The sequence below is a fragment of the Thunnus maccoyii genome, chromosome 13 (assembly GCF_910596095.1).
Source record: "Thunnus maccoyii chromosome 13, fThuMac1.1, whole genome shotgun sequence".
NCBI lineage: Eukaryota > Metazoa > Chordata > Actinopteri > Scombriformes > Scombridae > Thunnus > Thunnus maccoyii.
The window spans coordinates 24,427,536-24,447,346 of NC_056545.1; the positions used below are offsets into that span (position 1 = coordinate 24,427,536).

Consider the following 19,811-nt stretch of genomic DNA (forward strand, 5'->3'; position numbering starts at 1 on the left):
AGCCAATAACTCAACAACTTCACAGTGCTTATTGGCAGGTAGAAGTCGAGAAGTAAACATCATAGTTTGGAGAGTTCACACCCTGTCTCCTATAAATACTGTTCTTATACAAGTATTCTTTATGGCATCCTGTCACGCTAATAATCAGCACTCACAGTTTTATTAATTACTGTCTTTCCTACTTCGGCCGAAAATTATTTCCATAATCTTCAACTATAATACTGAAATCAAACTTTAGTTTCCATCAGCTTTCGGAGTAAATAATTGAAAAATGTTGGCAGTGAACATTTTGCAGATATGTTTGATATAAACATTCTGTGTAACATGAAGAAAATTGTAAACCGAGTGGAGAAAATAGTTGTATTAATGTAATTCATTCACTCATTTATTGGTCAGTGAACCATCTGTTGGTAATTATCATAGATAAGAGGGACTGATATTACCTGTGGAGATGATCTTAATCCATGGACCTAAAGTAGACACAGAATACAAGATAAAACAATAACATTACATTTTGTAAAAGTCACTCTGAAAGAAAGAATTAAAGCTCAAAACTGCTTTAGCTACTGTACCTTGGACTTTGAAGCAGTCTGGAGTCTCCACTCAGTAGATCTGAGGCTGCACACTGGCTCATAAGGAATTAAAGGGTCTGAAAAGTATTTTCTGAAACATCCTGGAAACTAGTGCAGGGAGGCTTTCATGGGCATGATATGATCTTAACTTTCTCGGTTGGTTAAAAGCACATTGGCTGCATGTTGCGCTAATTACAGAAGGTGGAGTGAATTCTGGCTGAGCGCAGTGTAGAGGGAGTTGAAGTAATCTAGACAAGAAGAGATGAAAGCAGTTATAGCTTTAAGGTCAGCAAAGGATAATAAAGTAGAAAGAGAAACACTGGAGAAAGACCAAACCACCCTCTTCACGTGATCATTAAAACATAAGAGATTGGAACGGGTGTCCTGGTAGCTTAGCTCACTAAAGCATGGACCATAAAAGTGGCATCCCTGGGTCGAATCCAGCCTGGGACCATTGTTGCATGTCGACCTCCTTTCTCTCTCAATCCATCCTGTCTAAGTAAGGTCCAAAAATACCTTTAAAATAAAATAGTGAAAACAGTATAACACTCGCCTACTGTTTTAGCACAATGCTCTCATCTCTCAGCCAATGGGGATAAGCACAGTTACCAATCCACACACGCCATTACAATTTATATCTCACCACACTCACCATGCTGCTGTCTGTCTGAGATCCCTGACAAGCTCTCAGATTCTTTATTCTGTTCCACCATCCGCACTGCTGTGGAAGTACCACTGACAAGGTTAGTGCACTTATGTTGACAAATGAAATACACTGCAACACGTCAGTTTTATTCAGAGCATGAGAAAGATTATGTAGAGAATATACTATAGGAGTGAGAGAGTGAATTTATTATGGACACTTATGTCACGGTCACACCAAAGTCGCAAGACTTTGTCCTTGTTTGTATAACTGCTTGCTTGTGTGGAATTCTGCATACATGTATAGACTTTAAGGAGCAGACTAGTGGGGCCATTCTATGGTTGACTATGATAGAGAAAAACAACAATACAGTGTTCAATAATAAGGTGTATCATTCTCAACTTGTGGAATGCTACTGTTAGCCTGATAACCAGCTCCAAAGTAAAGTAATTATCACTTTACCAATTTTGCTATAACTGTGGCATCAGGATATAGAAGCACCAATGATGGGATCACTTGGACAGGTAGACAGCGCAGAAGGCAAATTTTAAAAACCAAGACCAAGGACAATGAAAAACCTATTGTTTATTTGCTCTGATCTGAATCTCTGGATAAATTGGTAAGCTTGTTGCATTTTGACCTTGGTTCAGGAACATAAACACAGGAAGATGGTTCTGCAGAAGGTCCAATCTGCCCAAATATCAATCAAGGCAATGAACTTTGGTGGTAGTCATGATCAGACCTCAATTCACTGTGCTAGCAACACCAGTATGCAAAGCAGACCTGGCTATGGGAGCTGTTTAGCTCAAACTTTCAGAGTACGTCCTGTACTGGGGTCAAATTGAAATTGGATCACATTCTCCACACAAATAAACCGCTCCACAATTCGTTTTTAGAGGGTCTTGGTGTGATCATTTTGGTCTGCAACCGAGCACGATTGCTATGTTCAGATCTATGCAAATGAACCAGTGTCAGATTCAACTGGACTAAACAACACAGGTTTGAAAATGCCATAAGAGTCTACAGCCAGCAGCTCTATAAGGCTGTACTAACATGAGTCAGCATGCTAACATGCTCACAATGACAATGCTAACATGCTGATGTTTTCGGAGATATAATGTTAATCCTCTTAGCTAAACTGAGAGTGCAGCTGAGGCTGATGGAAATGTTACTAGTTTTGCAGGTAAAACTATGGTAACTGATTTTTATTTTGTGAACCTACACTACACTTACACTACACTTAAATGGCGTTTGGACTAACAGCATAGTTGAGCTGTTGCCCAAAAGTGGCCAATAGTAAGAGGTATCAGTAACAAACTAGATAGAGCAGTTATCTCAAAATCATTTTCTACTTTATCTGAAGCAGAAAAACTCTTGCCGTGATACTACAGTTGCCAAAAATGAGGCACCTCTACAGTGCCAGGAAGATGTTATTGGTGAGAATCAGCCATCCTCCCATTTCACTTTCTTGTCCACCAAATAATACTGTTTCCAGTGTGGGGTTAATAAGACCAGTCTTGACTGCATGCCACAGGGATAATTCCCCACTGTGATACCTCTAGGGTAGACTGTGACTCATCCCCCTCCTCCACACATATTTTCCGAGAAAATTTGATCATTAGTAGCGGATGTCTTCCAGGTTCAAGTCTGCATTTCTCACCTTGACATTACAGCTCCATAGCCCCAGTGGTAGGGGATTAAATTTATAGCAAACTAGCTTGCTACAGTACTCTTCTCCCACTGGGCACAGAGCAAACAGGGTTATTTTGTCCAATTTGAAATGTGTTATTCAAAATAGTGTCCTGCAGTGTGATGGCACAGTCACCTCATTATCAAAATATTCATTTATCAAAATTCAGAGGACAGAGAGTCCTTAAATGCCGGGCCATGTGTACAGCATCAACTGTGAAAACCTGACACTGTTTTCTCGTAATTGTCCCTTGTGGGAGCCTATAAAGAGGAATAATGGCTCCAGTGTGCTTTGTTGGATCCAGAGAGTAATATCAACTACAAGCTCAGTAAACAGAATATCTCCATGCTGTTTAGTAATGTAATCAGAGAAATTAAAACATCTACTAAACTAGAAGAAGAACTCAAAACAGACACAAACACAATCTGTAAAATTCAAGCAACCGTGTGAGGCTTTTCTTTGCAGCAGACCTTTTAACACAAGTACAGCTGAAAATCTGATGCTTTGGAGACGTTTAAGGCAATATTAATGTGCAGTTGCCAGTTTATTAGGTTCACCTGTACAATTTTATGTAATTTGGTGCAATAGTGCTGCAAGAAATAATTTGTTTATCAAGCAAAAATGCCAAATAACCACTGTTTACAGCATTTTAAATGTGAGGATTTTATGAATCAATCAAGCAACTGTAGATGTCACATTAGACTTTGGGAAACTGTAATGGGCCTTTTGCACCAATTTCCACATTTCATAGACTACATGATCAAAAATGTAATCTATAAATCAATCAATAATGAACATAATAATGAGTTAGTTTCAGCCCTACTGGTAATTGACACAGTGTAACAGTGATTCATCTCTATGAGGTTGTACTTTTGAGGCTGGACTGAATTATATTGAGATGTGTAATATATACATGAGAGGAAAAGAATATTAAAAAAGACACAGTCACAGGTGCTGAACACACCGGGGTGTATTGTAAGAAAATTATTTTGAGTGACAAGCACTCTTTTCATGTATGGGTATGCTTTCTGTTCTGATACAAACCACAGAATGACTAAGACCTACCACAGAGTTGCTTTTGTTGATATCACTGGACGCCTTGCTACTGTCTTGACTGCACATGGACACATTTGCTTCTGTCAAACCTATGCATACCTCTGTGACATACACGTCCATATATCAAACCAGTACTTGTTTTTGTTCTTGTGTGTGTGCTGGGAAAAAAAAAAAGACTCAGCGGCTGGAAATCGTGGCCAGTGTTACACAGACCTTTAGGATGTGCTGATGTGCTTTGTGTGACTTAAAGCCCTGATTCAAATGTCACAACTCAAACTCCTATGTTGATTACTGCACAGTTCACCATGACAGGTCTGACACATTCAGAAGGCTACTGAGGACTTACGGTGATTGTAGACACAAGGCCACATTGGTTCATTGATCATGCAGAGCTGACAAGATAACTGCTTCAAAGACTTTCATTACCATACCTTCTCCTGTGATTGTAAAGGTCATGACCCTTCTTGTCAGCCTCCATGTTGATCAATTCCAGTCATCTGACAGATTTTATTCATTGTCAGAAAATGGGATACAATCAATCTTTTTTTAATTTCTTAGGAATCCATGATCCAGTGGTGATTTATGTGTATAAAAAACAAAATCAGCTTTCAGACACGCCCACAAACAAGCGTGGAGTGAATCAGATTAAAATCGCTGGCTAAGACTTTGAGTAAATGCATTTTATTAACCACAACCTGTCATCATATCATGAATTACTGTAAGCCACCTATCCCTTGAGATGAATTTTCAGACTTCGGGTCCCAGATACAGCAAAGTCGTTTCTCTTCCACCACAGCCACTTGCTACTCTGTTTTTCTATCTGCCTCTGAAGATGCCTTTGGCTGTTGATGAAAGCCCCGGCCACGTTTTTTTCCAAGCTATAAACTGTTCACTGTTCAGCCTTGGCTGCATGCACTGTGTTTCCACCGTGTTTATGCTTTTTGCTTCCATATGCCTGATCTAAAGCATTTACAGCATCTTCCTATGGCACAGTGAGCTCTCCAAAGTAAACAGAAAGCTGAGTGATGGGCTTTTGCAGGAGGTCAGGTCTTATATGCTGGTGTTTGTTTTCTTTGGCAAGAAAGCAAGTTGGTATTTGTGTGCTTGCATTTCCCCTTCCCATGTGTACCCAGGCTGACCTAACTTGTGCCTACTCAATAATTCTTTCTTATTTTCTTTCCACCTAAATGCCATAATGATGTATGGTTGTCTCTCATAACACATCAATAATTAATTTCTCTTGGTTTACTTTGAATTACTACTTCCACGCACTGCAGCAAATGGTTATGCTGCCAGTGCCAACTGTATCTACAGAAAGACTAACTTTGCATCCTCTAAGGATGTATCGCAAGTATTGCTGTGTCTCTCCCTCTTTCCAGATAAGCTTCTTTCCCTCTTTACTTTCTGAATTCATCAAATATCCCTAGCTAACATGAGAAACCTTGGCAACAACAGGGGATTTACAGCAAGATCTTTTACAAAGTGATTTTCCTTTTATAAGACCTTTACTTACAGTAGCCTACTATAAGACTCACCAATAGAATATTTGACTGGACAGAAGGAATCATGAACACAGGCACAAGTAAGGATGTTATGTCATTTTGTGCAAATAAAACTGCACTTCATACAGTTTATACATGTTTAGCTTGTTCAATAACAAATTAATTTGTGCAAATTGAAGGGTAATTTCCGCTCACAATTTAATTGAAGGATCTAAGGTTGTTATGTCTGTACGACTGCTGCGGGAAATGTTCCCTGGCAGAAGTAATTCTTTTGGGTATTCTCCACCCAAAAAAATCTTGAAAGCATAGTTTCTGCTTCATAAAATCCACATCACAACTGCAAACTCTTTGAAGCCTATAGAGCTGGCTGACAGGCAGGTTCTTTCTCAGTGATGCTACATGTGGCTCAAACCAACAGGGCGTGTCTGAAGATGTACATCTAAGAAACGGATATTATGTGAACTTTCTTTTTTTTACTTGATAAAACCTTGTGTTAAAGAAAGAGATGAATTAAACATGCTCAATATCACAATACACTTATATGAAAGCTACATGAAAACCTACATTCAGCCTGTGTGCTATCATTGTGAAAGAGGACAAAATTTTTTTGACATTCTCTGAGGAGACATATCAGACAAGTGTGTGTCCTTAATGAAAATCTGTCAACAGCTTGTACACTTTAGGTAAACCATATGTTATGTAGCTGGTCTAATGTGTGTACCTTGCAAATGTGACATTCTGATATTCATTTGCTGAATATCATCCTCCTAATCTTTCCTGACTGTCTGCTTGGATCTGTGTGATAAAGACAAACACACAAATTAGAAAATAAACAAGCATGAATTTAAAACATTCTTTCCATCAACCAGCCAGTCTATCACATTGTAAGACAGTGAGGAACGTGTCTTACACTATAATTCTCTCTTGGATTAAAAAGAGGAATTCATAATGTAGCTCTTCTTCCAACATTATACGAATTTTATGAGCACAGTCAATAGTATTCATCATTGTTTTACTATCACCATTGCATTCTAACAGAATCGTGCTTTCGCTGAATTTCTCTCCTCTAATATTAACATTAAATGTGCATTATTCATTGTGTCATTATTATTCTATTTAGCTTCAGAAGCTTAAATACCCAGGGTGACTGAATCTCCAGAAATCTCCAGAGAGCTATTTTTGAGAACAAATGTAAACTTCTGTTCTGCGCTCGACAGCCAAACAGGCACACACTTCTGGGACGAGCAGTGCTCACCTCGTCTCATGGGGCCCACTGTGATGTATATATACACATCTGGGGAGGACTATGGAGGGTTTCAGTTTAAATATGTTGTTGGCCTCCATTTCAGCCATCTAATCAAGGACTGATTAAGGATTGGAATACTCAGGAAAATGTAATAAGCCACAATTAACAAGGTGATAGGATAGAAAACCAGCAGTACCCCCGAGTGCCAGGGAGCAGGATTGAGAAGTGTTGCTGTAAAGTGACGTGTTTTGCCATGAGCACCTCTTGTCCTCTGAGCAGCTACACATCTTGTGTCTAGAATGCCCATCTGGGATTATTTTGAACTAAATGGCCTGAATTCAGATTGCTGCTGTGTCTTTATGGGCATTACATTTGTGCAGCATGAAACCAAGTGGGAGTCATGATCAACTTTGGCTTCCTTTAACCACGATGGCATTCTGTACATAATCTCAACTATGATCACGACCTATCCCTCACCTTAAAGGATAGGTTCACAATTTTCGGCTGGACTGGCCACAGACCAGCCGTATAACCCCAAATGTCTGTCCATCACTGACTCACTGAGTGATGAAGTTACACCATTGGCCGGCCGGCCAGCCCAGTATTAAAGTCTCCGCATTGGCTGTTGCTCTTTCAAAATGAGTTTCAATTACATCCTCAGGGGGTGTCTACAACAGAGCTCCGAGCGCAGCACAGTCCTGAGATAACTTTTAAAAACACAGACCAAAGCATCTCACATGGAGGCTCCGACACTGACACACCAACCCACGGATACAAAGACACACGATAGATAAATTTTACCAGCCTGCAGCGAGCAGCTAGATTGCATGGCTAGCATTGTTAGGATAGTCGTGCTGTGCTGTGTATAGTGTAAAATAAAATGTAGCTGCTAGCTGCAGTATTTCCCATTTAACAGCACGGTGCTAGACATGTGACAGGTGTGTTTATGGTGTTTGTGTGTTCGACGTCACAGCACAGATATAAAGTCACACCGCTGATGGACTGTATTGTTTTGTATTGTATTGTTCTTACAATTGCATTTATAACCCTTTTTGACTCAAACTTAGCTTAACCATGTCATGTGATACGTTACTTCAGTACACTTTAACAATATATCACTGGGACCACTACAGAAAATGGCAGATGAACATTTAATATCCAGGAATTCACATTATAGACACTACCACTGACTATCCCTGTAACACATTGGCCACAATTTTGCATTGACCATAAATGGTCCAGCCATATAGGTTTTTACCTAGTAACTATTCTGTCTTAAAACAACAGTCAGATGCCCATATGAACACTGAAAGACAATTTCCTCGCTGTAATCGTTCCTCCTGTTCATAGTGGCTTTGAAAAGATCCCCTTTAAAGGTGTTTTCAATGTAAATGATGGGGGCCTAAACCCACAGTGTGTCCACATGTTTTATCTTCAGCTTAAGCAGTCTTAGTTAGTCATGTCAAGTATCTGCCACAGTAACAGTATTTTTAGCATCAAATTCTCTTTTTGTATTTCCTTGGAGAATGTTTCCCTGTTGAGCTGCGGTGGTAGTAACAAAAAGAGGGACTTTGGCAGTAAAAAGACTGTAATGTTGACAGATGTCTACTTGATTTGACTCATTTGGACAACTGAAGCTTCATATTAGTTTCAGTTAAACTTTTAAAGACATTTTTGCACAGAAGGATTCTGTGCATCCTTCTGTGCATTTTGGCTCCCATCACTTACGTTGTAAGTGCATTATGAAGGGATCTTCTAATGGCCAGTATGAACAGGAGGGATGATTGTGGCAAGAAAAACCTATTTCAATGTTCATTTGGGCAACTGACTGTTGTTTTAAGACACACTCGAAAAATTGTGAACCCGTCCTTTAACAGTAGTGGCTCTCACACTGACAAACCACCTTTTTAATTTGTGTATAAGGATAAGCATTTACAGAAAGTAGACAGGCTGATGGATGGATGGGAACTTGTTAACAAGCAACAGTATTTTTCAAAAGCAATTAGCATCAAGCTGCTTTTCTGGAATCGTGACAAGTAGTGTTTATGTGCTGAATCCCAAAACATTTGGTGATTAATTATGAGCTTGACAATGATTTGTGTTGCTTGATTTTTGTGTGATGATCACAGCATTTTCCTTATACACTCCCACTGAAGCAATATACAGACATTTAAAGGCAGAGTTTGGCTCTGTGGTAACTGTGCACATTTCAGCCAGAAGCATTCCTGTCATGAAGTGAAAACTAATATTGTAAAAAAAAAAGTTTGGCAACACAGATTCTGCACTCACACAGTTCTCCCTGTCAGAATCCAAACAGCTCAAGATCAAATTGCCCCAGTGGTGCATAGAGCAGAGCCCTGCAAACACATATAGCTGAGAAGTGTGCTGCATGTCATCACGAGGGGAAAGTGCCTACAGAAACATACCACTGCAAGAGTATTTGATTACTCGGGAACGAGAACAGGAAGAGGCTGGGGTGGTAAAGTCACACTGTGCAGTGTGGCAGAACCTGAATGGAGGACAAGCTGACAGCTTAAATGAAGAGCTGACAGCTTCGATGAACTGCCTGGCATTAAACGCTGAAAGTAATTAGCATTAATAAAAATCAGCTAATGGCAAGCTGATGTGGCATGCATAACTTGTGTTTCCTGCCTGAACTTGTGAAAAGCTTTGTCTGCAAATACACACATTTTGTCACGTTTAATATGTAATTTACGCAACATTGTTTTATGCATAGTGATGAAGTTGATTATAATCATTATCATTAGGGGACCTATTATGCTTTTCCTTATTTTCAGTCATATATATAATGTTACAATGTCGGATGTTCATATTGAATGTGGCCAAAATGTCAAATAATGAGGTAAACATACGTGGAAGTAATTAGTGTGAGCAAAAAAGACCAGCTTCAGATGCTTGATTTCTAAAGTTTTTTTCTATTTTCAGCCCAAGCTGACGTCGGCTCATGACATATTTCTTAGTATGGTCATCTGTTCCATGCACAGCACTGAAGTTCACTGCTCTGCTCCGCTAAAATTATGGTGTTTTTCCATTGTTTTGGGGGTAGACACACCAAGCCATGACTCGTGTCAAGCTAGCAAGCTGTCAGTGTTTTTTCCATTACACGGCAGGGCAAATTAAGTAGAAAGTAGTTTACCTGTTGAAGGTGTGGTGATCGTCTGCAGCTCTTCATCAAACATCATCATCACTGTGGCTGTTTCTGCTTGTACTATTCCTCCCTGTATTATTTCTAACTGATCTGCTGAACAGAGAGCTCCAAATATCTCCATATGTTGTTATATCAAGCGGTTTTTAACACCACAAACAAAGCTCTGTTAATTTGGTGAGGAACATGTTTCATTTCCTGTAAATTCTTCAAAATAAAAGTCTCCAATTAATTAGTCATTTAAAAACTTTTAATATGAAGCAGTAAGGCAGGAAATGTTGGGTTTGCATCGGTGGTAACTTAACACGAGTCTGATATGGCTGCCCCTCAGCAGGCTTACAGAAAGCTGGCCAATCAGAACAGAGAGGGCTCATTGGGAGGGGGGCCTTAAAGAGACAGGTGCTAAGACTGCCTGGTAAGAGACAGAGGCTGAACTGAGGGGCTGCATAAAGGGCCAGTACAAGATAAAGTGTTTTGAACTGTAAATCCTTCAATGCTACTCTAGTGGAGGCCAAAAATAAAAATATAGAGCTTGAAATGAGCACAGTAGGTCCCCTTTAAGCAATTTAAGTAGCTACTTAAAGGTACCACAAGGGGGCTCCACATTGGGTAGTTAAGCAGTGATTGATCTCATCTGACAGTACCATGCATGCAGCATGTCTCCAAGTATCTAACACGTGACTCCGTCTTCATGAAAGAAAAAGCATCAAGTCTTCAATCATCTCACATTTATTTATCAGCCCTGACAACCCTCGCACCTGTGGCTCAGACCTGGCCACACACACAACAACTGAGAGCGTGAGCCCCTTGGTTGAATTTTCAATATGCGATAATGAATGTAGGAAAAACAGCAGCCAAGAGACTCTTTTTCAGGAATACGAAATGTCTAAAAAGGTTACATTCATTAGGCGCAGAGAATAGAAGAAAGCAAGAGAAAACAAAAAAAGCGAAAGGTTGGATGTAACAATGAGATTGCTTACAAACATGACATTCAGATACATGTGTTCACACCTTCAAACTCCCCAGTGCAACCTTTTGGCCAGCAGTACCTCTCGAGGCTCAAGCATCTCGCTCAGAGTGACCCCCCCCCAGAAGTAATTGTCATAGAGCGATAAGAATTTCACATTCACATCCAAACTAAGCTGGATTGTGTACCGACAACCTCTGAGTCTCAAGTCTGCTTCTGGAACAATGGGACGACAGGGATTACAGTGTTTGGACCTGAAATGTGCTACAAACGACAGATTCAGTGATGCAGCAATGGTAGGATTTGTCTGTTAAATGCTGATATGGATGAGAGGACATCAACTAGTAAACAAATTGCAAATGCAACTGGGCATTTTTATTATAAAATGATCTCACATGATACAGAAATGTGGAATTATCTAAGAATCTAGCATATACATCTTTCTCACATATACATGATTCAGTATTTGTCAAGTCCATTTTTAAATAAACTTTCACCCTTTTTGGCATACAGTTTTTGGTGTAACATGGCTCAAAAAGCCGACACATCTTTTTCCACAAGCTGGGACTAATTAACAAAAGCAGCCGAGACATACACATATCTCAGTGTCAGTTTTGCCGGAGTTTATAATTATTAGCTGCAGGACATGATTATGCCGGCTTAAGGAATTAATGAAAGGAAGCTAACTGTAAGGCACTTGGTAACTGTAGAAAGCGTGGAAATGGCACATTGTGCTTGATTCATTTTACCACTCCTGCTCAGCCACACATTTTGGAGGTATGGGAACTGAAAAAAAGTGAAACAAATCTCATGCTTTCAGCTGGTCACATTTGCAGGTACTAGGAGTGGATTACAAGTAAAAACAAAGAAGGAAAGAGATTAAAGATACAGTTTAGACAGCAGGTGGCATTAATGATATAGGCAGCCTTTAGCTTTGGGGAGCATGGATAATTTTCACCCTAAAATAAACAGTCAGGACCTGCAGTCAGGCGCTCAAACTCTGACTCTATTCCAGCTTCACAGGCTCCTTGGCAGAACTGCTCGGCACCTCTTACTCTGCTCGCCCACAGGAGCTCACAGCAAATCAAGTTTATTACAACCTCTAATTAGAATTACACTCTCAAAGGGCTTGACAATGAAACAATAAATGAAAATGATAAATGAAAATGGCACGCCCAACCTTAGACCATCAGTGAGAACAAAGGGGAAACCCTCCCATGGAAACTTAATTAGGGACAAGATGCAAGACACCTTGGGCTGGACTTCATGAAGAGGAATTCCCCTTCCAGAAAAGCCATGCAGTAGGTGGTGAACTAAATGGTAAAAAAATATGGACATGTGCTGTACTGATTTAACTATGTTTTGTTTTCAGAAGGCAGGTTCATGTATTTGAAGCTCAAAACAGTTGCCCCACTGAACTGTGTTCAAGCCCTGTGAGAAGCTGCAGCAGAATGCTCAGTTTCTCAAAAAATTAAGCTATTGGCAAAGTTGTCCTATGGGGTATTATAAATGATAGCAAACAAAATTAACATACTGTGTGGCTTGAAAAACAGTAAAACATATCCTTTAATTCTTTAATCATCCACCCCGCTAAAGTAATTTAAGACTAACTGCTACAGTTTCACTAAAGTCACCTAAAGGTTCGGGCCTCGTCTGAGCTGATATGATAAATGAAATCTCAGAGGGTTTGGCTGCAAAAGTTGTTAATTTATTACTCATAAATGTAAAGCGTTTATTTGGTTTGCCACTGGCTACCGTAGCTTGACAGCACTGGCATCCAGAACATTACCAGGACTATCATTTTCACTTTATACTGCAGATGCAACATTTAGCAGTAGCAGGCTACTGGATATTAAAGTGGACTATTGTAAAATGTTTAAAGACCTGAAAGGTATCTTTAACAAATATGAGAGCGTCAACCGAACAAGACAGTAAATTCAAGTTTGGTAAATTGCTATGACGAACTCAGCATGCCTGTGTCACTTGAGACAGCCTGTACTTTAGATTTGCATGCTCATCTAACTATACATTAAAATACATGTAAGCAACATGTATCAACTAGACTTGTAGGGCCCTATCACGTGTATGTATTTAGGAAAATACAGCAAGGTATTTATGCATGTTAAGTTTAAGAAAGGAGCCAGTTTGGCTTCAGAATTAAACTTGACAATTAATCTAAAAGATATCAGAGTTGCAAATTAATTTCAGCAACTTTCACATTCATGGAGCTGGAATATGTCAAGAGGGAGAAGCATTTTTTTCATGAGATCAAGAACAGGTTAAATGTGCACTGAAATCACACTGACAGGTCACTTTTATCAGTTTTGCTAGTTGCAATATATTACATCTTGCACATTAAAAAGCAGAAGACAAAATCAGGTCAGAGACTGCTTGCTGCTTGCACAAACATTCACACAAGCACGCCTGGGACTTGGCACAGTGCAAGCGCAGTCTTGTAGCCTACTGTTTGCAGCTGCACGAGCAGAGGTTAGAGGTGACATTGCACACCTTGCACAAGGGCACCTTGAGCCCATCCTGAGATGAAGGTGAGTCTCATTTGTCTCTTTCTTAGCTCATCTCTCCAATTAGACCACACTACCCCAAGGTCACAGAATGGGAATGATCTGCTCCCATTTCCTACTACTGCAATGACTCAGATGAGATTGCTATATCACTGTCAGCAGCAGCTCACAGGCTTGGCATCTCTGTCAACCGTGGTTGGACCTTGGGCACCTGCGTCAGTGCTCAAACCGCGGAGCCCGCTGAATAAGTGGGCCCACTCACTGCTGTTTCTCGCCTGGGAGGTTGTTGTGCAATAACGCACAAGGGGGGTAGGGGGGGGGGAGTCCCTTCCAGCTGTCGAGAGCATCTTTGACAAGCTGGTCGGTGAACAGTGAGCGCACCGCAAACGTCCACCGCATGTCCATGTGGGCATTGATCCGCGTGACAGATTACCGCCTCTAAACCAGCCCTCCGGTTCAGGGTTTGCCCCTCCTGGCCAGCACCAATCTGAGATGGGTAGAAGGAGGGGGCGGGAAGGTTAGTTTGAAGAGGGCTGAGCTTTGCGAGAGGACGCCGATTTCCCTATTATTTTACCGCTGGAAAAAAAAACCCAAACCCAGTGGACAATAACAGCTGAGGGAGAAATCAGTCGGACCAAACGTCAGAACCTCATTAACTCCACGGAAACCAGGTCGGGAGAGAGAAGAAACAACCAGAAGACAACCCCTTATCCCTGCTGGTGAGATTATGATTTTTTTTAATGCTGTAGTCATTACCTATGGTGTGTTGAATGTAACGTGATTTGTGAGGTTTCGCACATGTCGCTGCCAGGACAATAGCTGGAGATGGTTGCAAATGTGCTCAATAGCAATGTTTCATTCACATGCAACAACTGCTGTTTGCGTGGCTGCTGCAGTATAATTGATGGTTTAACAGGTCTCCCTCGCATGCTGAAGTGGAGATGATGCTGATGAGAGGATGCGGCGCTGCATGCCGTATAGAGGCTGCTGTGATGAAGCTTTTCGCCAGGGAATTAAGTATTGTTTGGGCAGTATAAGCAACACATGAAACAGTATGGGAGGGTTTTTTGTTTGGTTTTTTTTGTTGTTGTTATTATTTATATTTTTGCGGGAATGCAGTTCAGACAATGGCGGTGTTAAATGATTTTCTCCAGCTTGAGTGGACTTCTCAGGACGGTCGAATGGCAACACAATGCGACACTACGGCTGTGGCGATAATTGTTACTTTCCGTTAATGGGCAATTAGGCTTAACGACGGTGCCAGTGACGTTTGTGTTAATAAACCCGCACCTGAGCCCCGTGCTTTGACCCAGCGCGTCGGAAACAGGCTACCGCAACCAGTGACAAGACTGTTGAGCAGAGGCTAACTTAACCTTGGAATGAAAAAAAGCCCCCTCTTATATACAGCGGAGGGTCTGGCAGCTGTCTGAAACAAGACTGCCAATAAAATAAACACCGGCGCCGTGTTTGTGTTACATTGTTCCGAAATGATAAGTTTAACTGACGCAAAAATCTGACTGACTGATGACGACAGAGAAAAATAACATTTCCATGCGGCCACGTTTTTCATTTCAGGGGTTCGTTTCTGTTAATAATTTAAACTAAACAGTGTTTTGCCTGGCATATAATGAGAAAACAAAAGCCTGGCTCGTTAAAAATAACAATTCCCTCTTGAAAAGATTCTCTGCCTGTCACTTCCCCCTCTTTACCTCTTACCCCTCCTCTGTGTCAGTGAGAATGCATGGCATACTGTAGTGTCAATGGCCACATATGCTGAGCAATATATATTTCATTAACATCAGACCCAGCATCATCATGAAACAGCAAGCCTATACATGCACACTCCCCTCCTCCTCCCCCACCACCACCACTCCAAAAACGATCATGTGAAAGTGGGTCATAACAGGCTACACAAACAAGATTCCCCAAAATTCTTGTTGTTTTGTTTGTTTGCTGCACAATAAGCAATCCAGTCTCACATCAAAATGTGTAATAACTACGTTGGTCCACAGCGCAAAACGTATTAGTTTCACAATAACAAAACTTGTGAGATGACCTATTCTTTTCTATTGGCCTGCGTCCACATCACGTGATTGTCAAGTTTCTGTCTGCGAAAACAAAAAAAAATGGCTGCCATTTCTTTTTCTCTCAGTGGAAAATGCGATATTTTAAGATAGCTTCAGCATTAAAATGCGTCTTGATAACATTTCTCGCGAGAAATGTGCATTTTATTGTCAAAATTTATGTTCAGTGTATATGATGTCCAGTTTGTTATGCTATTACTAAGACTGTTTCAGGCTTTCTATCGTTGCTATGGTGGTTGCTATGGACGCTGCTCTGCTGAAACCACGTAGTTGCATGTTGTTTGAATCACTGTCTTTGCGTTGTGTAGGCTAGTTATCTGAGCTGTTAAATTATTTGTGTTATTTTATGTAATTGTTTGATGTTCTCTCAATAAAAATGTAGATTTTAGAGCGCCCCAAGGATGAATTCTTTGAAATCCAGAATTTGAAGTTTTGTGGGACTCACTCGAAAGTATTTTCCTCATCATGTTAAGGTTTTCTTTTAATGATATCTTTAACATTTCTCAACACAAAAACATGAAAGTGTCCTTGATAACTCAACAACAAGATAGGTTCATATTAAGGCCATTAGTTTGAATTATTTTTCCTTCAATTCTGAGAAAGTTTTTTGTCAGTTTTTGATAGCGCTAGGCTAAGGAAGAGGATTGTGTTGTTGGCGGACTTGGCACTTTCGACTACTGTTTTGGGTTGTCTGCCTTCAGTGGGCTTCATTCTATTTCAAATTGCCATCAGTCGGCCTCAACCTCAATCAAAACACCACTATCTCTGTTAAAAACAGGCGTGTCATAGCCTGTGGTTGTCAAATGTAAAGTCGCTTATTTAATTTTATATTTCTCAGTCTTCAGCAATTAATATTGAGCCACGTCATCCAATAAAGCAATCCAACGTTGTGTGTTTGTGTGCGTGTCTGACAGATGGAGTTATCAAACTGGACTTTACATTTCACATCCCTCATTTGCACTTGTCACTTTCATATATTTCATCAAACTGGACTTAAGATTGTACATTGCATTCAACCTCCACTGTTACATAATTTAATTATTTATTTACATGTCACATTTAATTTTTGCTCTTGTCACCTTCATATATTTCATACACTTAATTTCTTTGTCCGCAGCAAAGTCCATATTTCCTTTGTACAGTCAATATTACATTTCAAGTCTTATATCCCATTTCAAAAACTATTACTGTTCCATTCTCTAAATAGATTTTAAAACTTCAATTTCATTTTAATAGTACTTAGTTTAGTACTTAGTTTATTTTTATTCTTCTATGTTGCGTTTTTTGAGAGCAAACGCCAAGACACATTCTTTATATGCTTGCACTGGCTAATGAAACAGATTATGATTGAATGGGCTACTGTATGTCATGCTGACATAAAATCCCAAAACCAAGAATCATAAAGATGCAAAGAATCTCCAGGGTTGTGTTAATAATAGCCTATGCATGCGTCGGTATTTTGACGACCTGGGAATGAAAACAGGTTGGTCTTTTCAGCCCTAATCCAAACCCAAACACTTCAGGCCTTCCTCCAAGCCTGTACTAATGCCCTAGATTGTCAGCAGTATTGTATTCTCTGAAGGTGACTCATTTTGGTCACTATTACCACCAAAAAAGGAAAAACAAACAAACAAAAAGCTTCATTTTATATATATTGGTCCTTCAAAGTTCTCTGAAACCAGGCCTGGGGTGCTTGTTCAAGCTCATTTTTCTGATAAGTTTGTTTTTAATTAGCTATTTGATGATATAAAAAGGGGGTGTGATGTCATGATTGACAGCTGTGACAGCCACTCTCAAACCTCCGTCAGGCAGCAGGACGACTGAGGGGGCATGTCCTGTAGATAGAAAGCCTGAAAAAATCTTCGTAATAACATCAAACATCATATACATTCACTAAGTAACAAAGATTATGCAAATTTCACACCAGAAATGTTATCAAAATGCACTGTAATGCATTTAAACTATCTTAAAATATTACATTTTCCACTGTGATATAAAGAATGTCAGCCATTTTTGTTTGTTTTCGCAGACAGACACCTGACAGTCACGTGACCTGGATGCAGGCCAATAGAAAAGAATAAGCCAAAAAAAAACCAAAACATGGGCATCTCACATTTTTAGAGCCGTTATTGTGAAACTAATACATTTTGTGCTGTGGACCACTATTACACATTTTGATGTGAGGCTGGGTTGCAATAAGACATGGTCACGCACATATAGGCAACACATGATTTCCACCAAAGAGTAGTATTGGATGAAGTCCCTGACTGAGCACCTATGCCTTTAAAAATTGATTATTTGGATGCGTCTGTGTGCTTAATGTTGTAACACAATTACTGTAGTGGCACTTTTCCAGATAAAGCAGAATTTATAACAAACAAACCTGTTGGTTCTGCATGCTTCAAAGTGGTGAGGTGAAAATATGTGTGCACAGGTTAAAAAGTAGGTTTGACATGATGCAGCCATTTCATCGTAGGAAGAACTGCAGTATGATATTTCATTAACTTTTGCTTCATCTATTCACACTTTCCAGCCAGCCAGTGTCAGAGGCCATTCTCTGGTCTGAATTACTGGACAACATCCAGATCAAGGTTATAAGACGTCACACACTGAGGATAATTCTCCACTCTCTGCTCAGTGTTGTCACATCTTAAGGAGTTCCTCCTCTGCACATCATATATCCATGTTTTACCACACCTCTCATTTGATGTAATGCACAGTCATCTGTAGCTGCTCACAGCCGCCCCCTGCCATCTCTCAGTCTGCACGCTGCAAGGCTCATAATGCGATGACTCCCTGGACTCATGAGTGTGACCACAAGTAAATGACTTTTCTCAGCCAGTTTCTTCATCTGTTGAGACATACGGAGCAGAGACCCACCCCCACCCTCTTTTCACAGTAAATGGCTGCGTGGTGGAAGGGAAGCAAACTCAGATTTATTGTCCAGCCGTGAATGTGTCAGGAAGAGCAGATTTTGTTGAGGGAGAAGGTGTTTTCCTTTCTCAGAGTTACAGATGGATGTGCTTTGCTGCTGTGATTCGTGAACCTGCTACATTTGAAGTGGCGTGATTAGGAGATCTGTTTGTAATTGCCATTCATCGGATTGGATGCAGTCAAATAAAACATGTAGTAGGAACACGGGCAGATTGTTGCAGGGATTTGCATTTCTATATTGTTCCTTGAGGCACAGTAAGGCATGATGCAGTAAAATGCAAAGTATCTCGAGTGATTACAAAATAAACAAGGGTAATGTCTCGCAGAGTGTTAAGGGATAGTACTGTCTTTGTTTTTTGCAGGAGGCAAATATTCTACCCATAAATTAATGTTAATGTCTACAACATGTTTTGGGAATGACTCAGTATGCTTAATAATAGGGTTACCCTCCACTACTGCGAGCAAACTAGCCTACTTGTACCACGAAGCTTGTTTTGGAGATGTCAATATGTACTGAGATCCACCACAAAGCACAAGTAAAGGGGGGCAGGGGGATAGCGCACCAAGCTACTGTCTGATGATGAGAATGATAATAGCTGACAGGAGGTAATCACAAGAGCCCTGGTACATTATACATTGAAGCCTTGACCATGACCATGTCAGTCATGACCAAGAAGCTTTGAGGGTATATTTACAGCTTGACTTGAAATGTGGAACAAAGCAGGACAATGAGAAGGCCATGCTGGGTTAATACAGACGAGGAGAAATGGAGACACACTTACTTCACCTACCCGGCATGGCCAAGCATAATCTGTAGGATGAAGTGAGGAAATTAAATTTTTTAAGGTTGTAGTGCTTTTACATTTGAGGTTACTTACATTAGAATTTATCAATGTATTTGCTGCTTCCAAATATTGTACTTACCTCATTCATTCTCTGTCTTGGTGAGCTCCCATCATTTCCCCATCTATGTGCAGGAGAGGAGTAAGATTAATCACTGAGGCTCCATTCACATAGGAATAATGTTACCTCGAGACGCCTACTGATTTATGATAATTTCTGTGATTGTCACTGATCTTAATCCTGCACAGATCCTTCCACATCTGCCACTTGTTACATAAAAACTTGATGATTAGATGACCTGTATTACTGTATTTTGGCAGAGACAGAGGACTCCTGATGAGAACAATCTCATGTGAATGCACATCCCAGTAATTTAGGGACTAAAATTGCTTGCAAAAACTGCATAAAACATTTTCAACAAGTAAATTATTATGAGCAGATCAAATCATCAACTATTGTTAGATGAATGACTGTTGGAACTCGTGCCATAGTTGTACCATTACCCAATTCAAATATTTCCTGTTTAGCTTTTATTGAGATTGAAAGTATACATTTAAAAGTATATTAGCTTTCAACCACATGTCAG

The 19,811-nt window shown here is 40.1% G+C and overlaps 1 protein-coding gene across 4 annotated transcripts in view; it reads right to left on the reverse strand.

The window, feature by feature from the left end:
• The window catches only part of gabrb4 (gamma-aminobutyric acid type A receptor subunit beta4), a 198,404-nt gene that overhangs the window by 83,640 nt on the left and 94,953 nt on the right, over window positions 1-19,811 (reverse strand). For 2 of the 4 annotated variants that reach the window (XM_042430552.1, XM_042430550.1), the window contains 2 exons: window positions 19,307-19,349; window positions 19,174-19,193 (listed from right to left, as the gene is read on the reverse strand). In XM_042430552.1, the coding sequence (XP_042286486.1) occupies window positions 19,174-19,193; window positions 19,307-19,315 (29 nt within the window). In that variant the 5' untranslated portion in view covers window positions 19,316-19,349. Of the gene's footprint in view, window positions 1-443; window positions 471-572; window positions 6,259-19,164; window positions 19,194-19,306; window positions 19,350-19,811 lie in introns of all 4 variants that reach the window. The other 2 variants (XM_042430554.1, XM_042430555.1) reach the window with 2 other exon arrangements.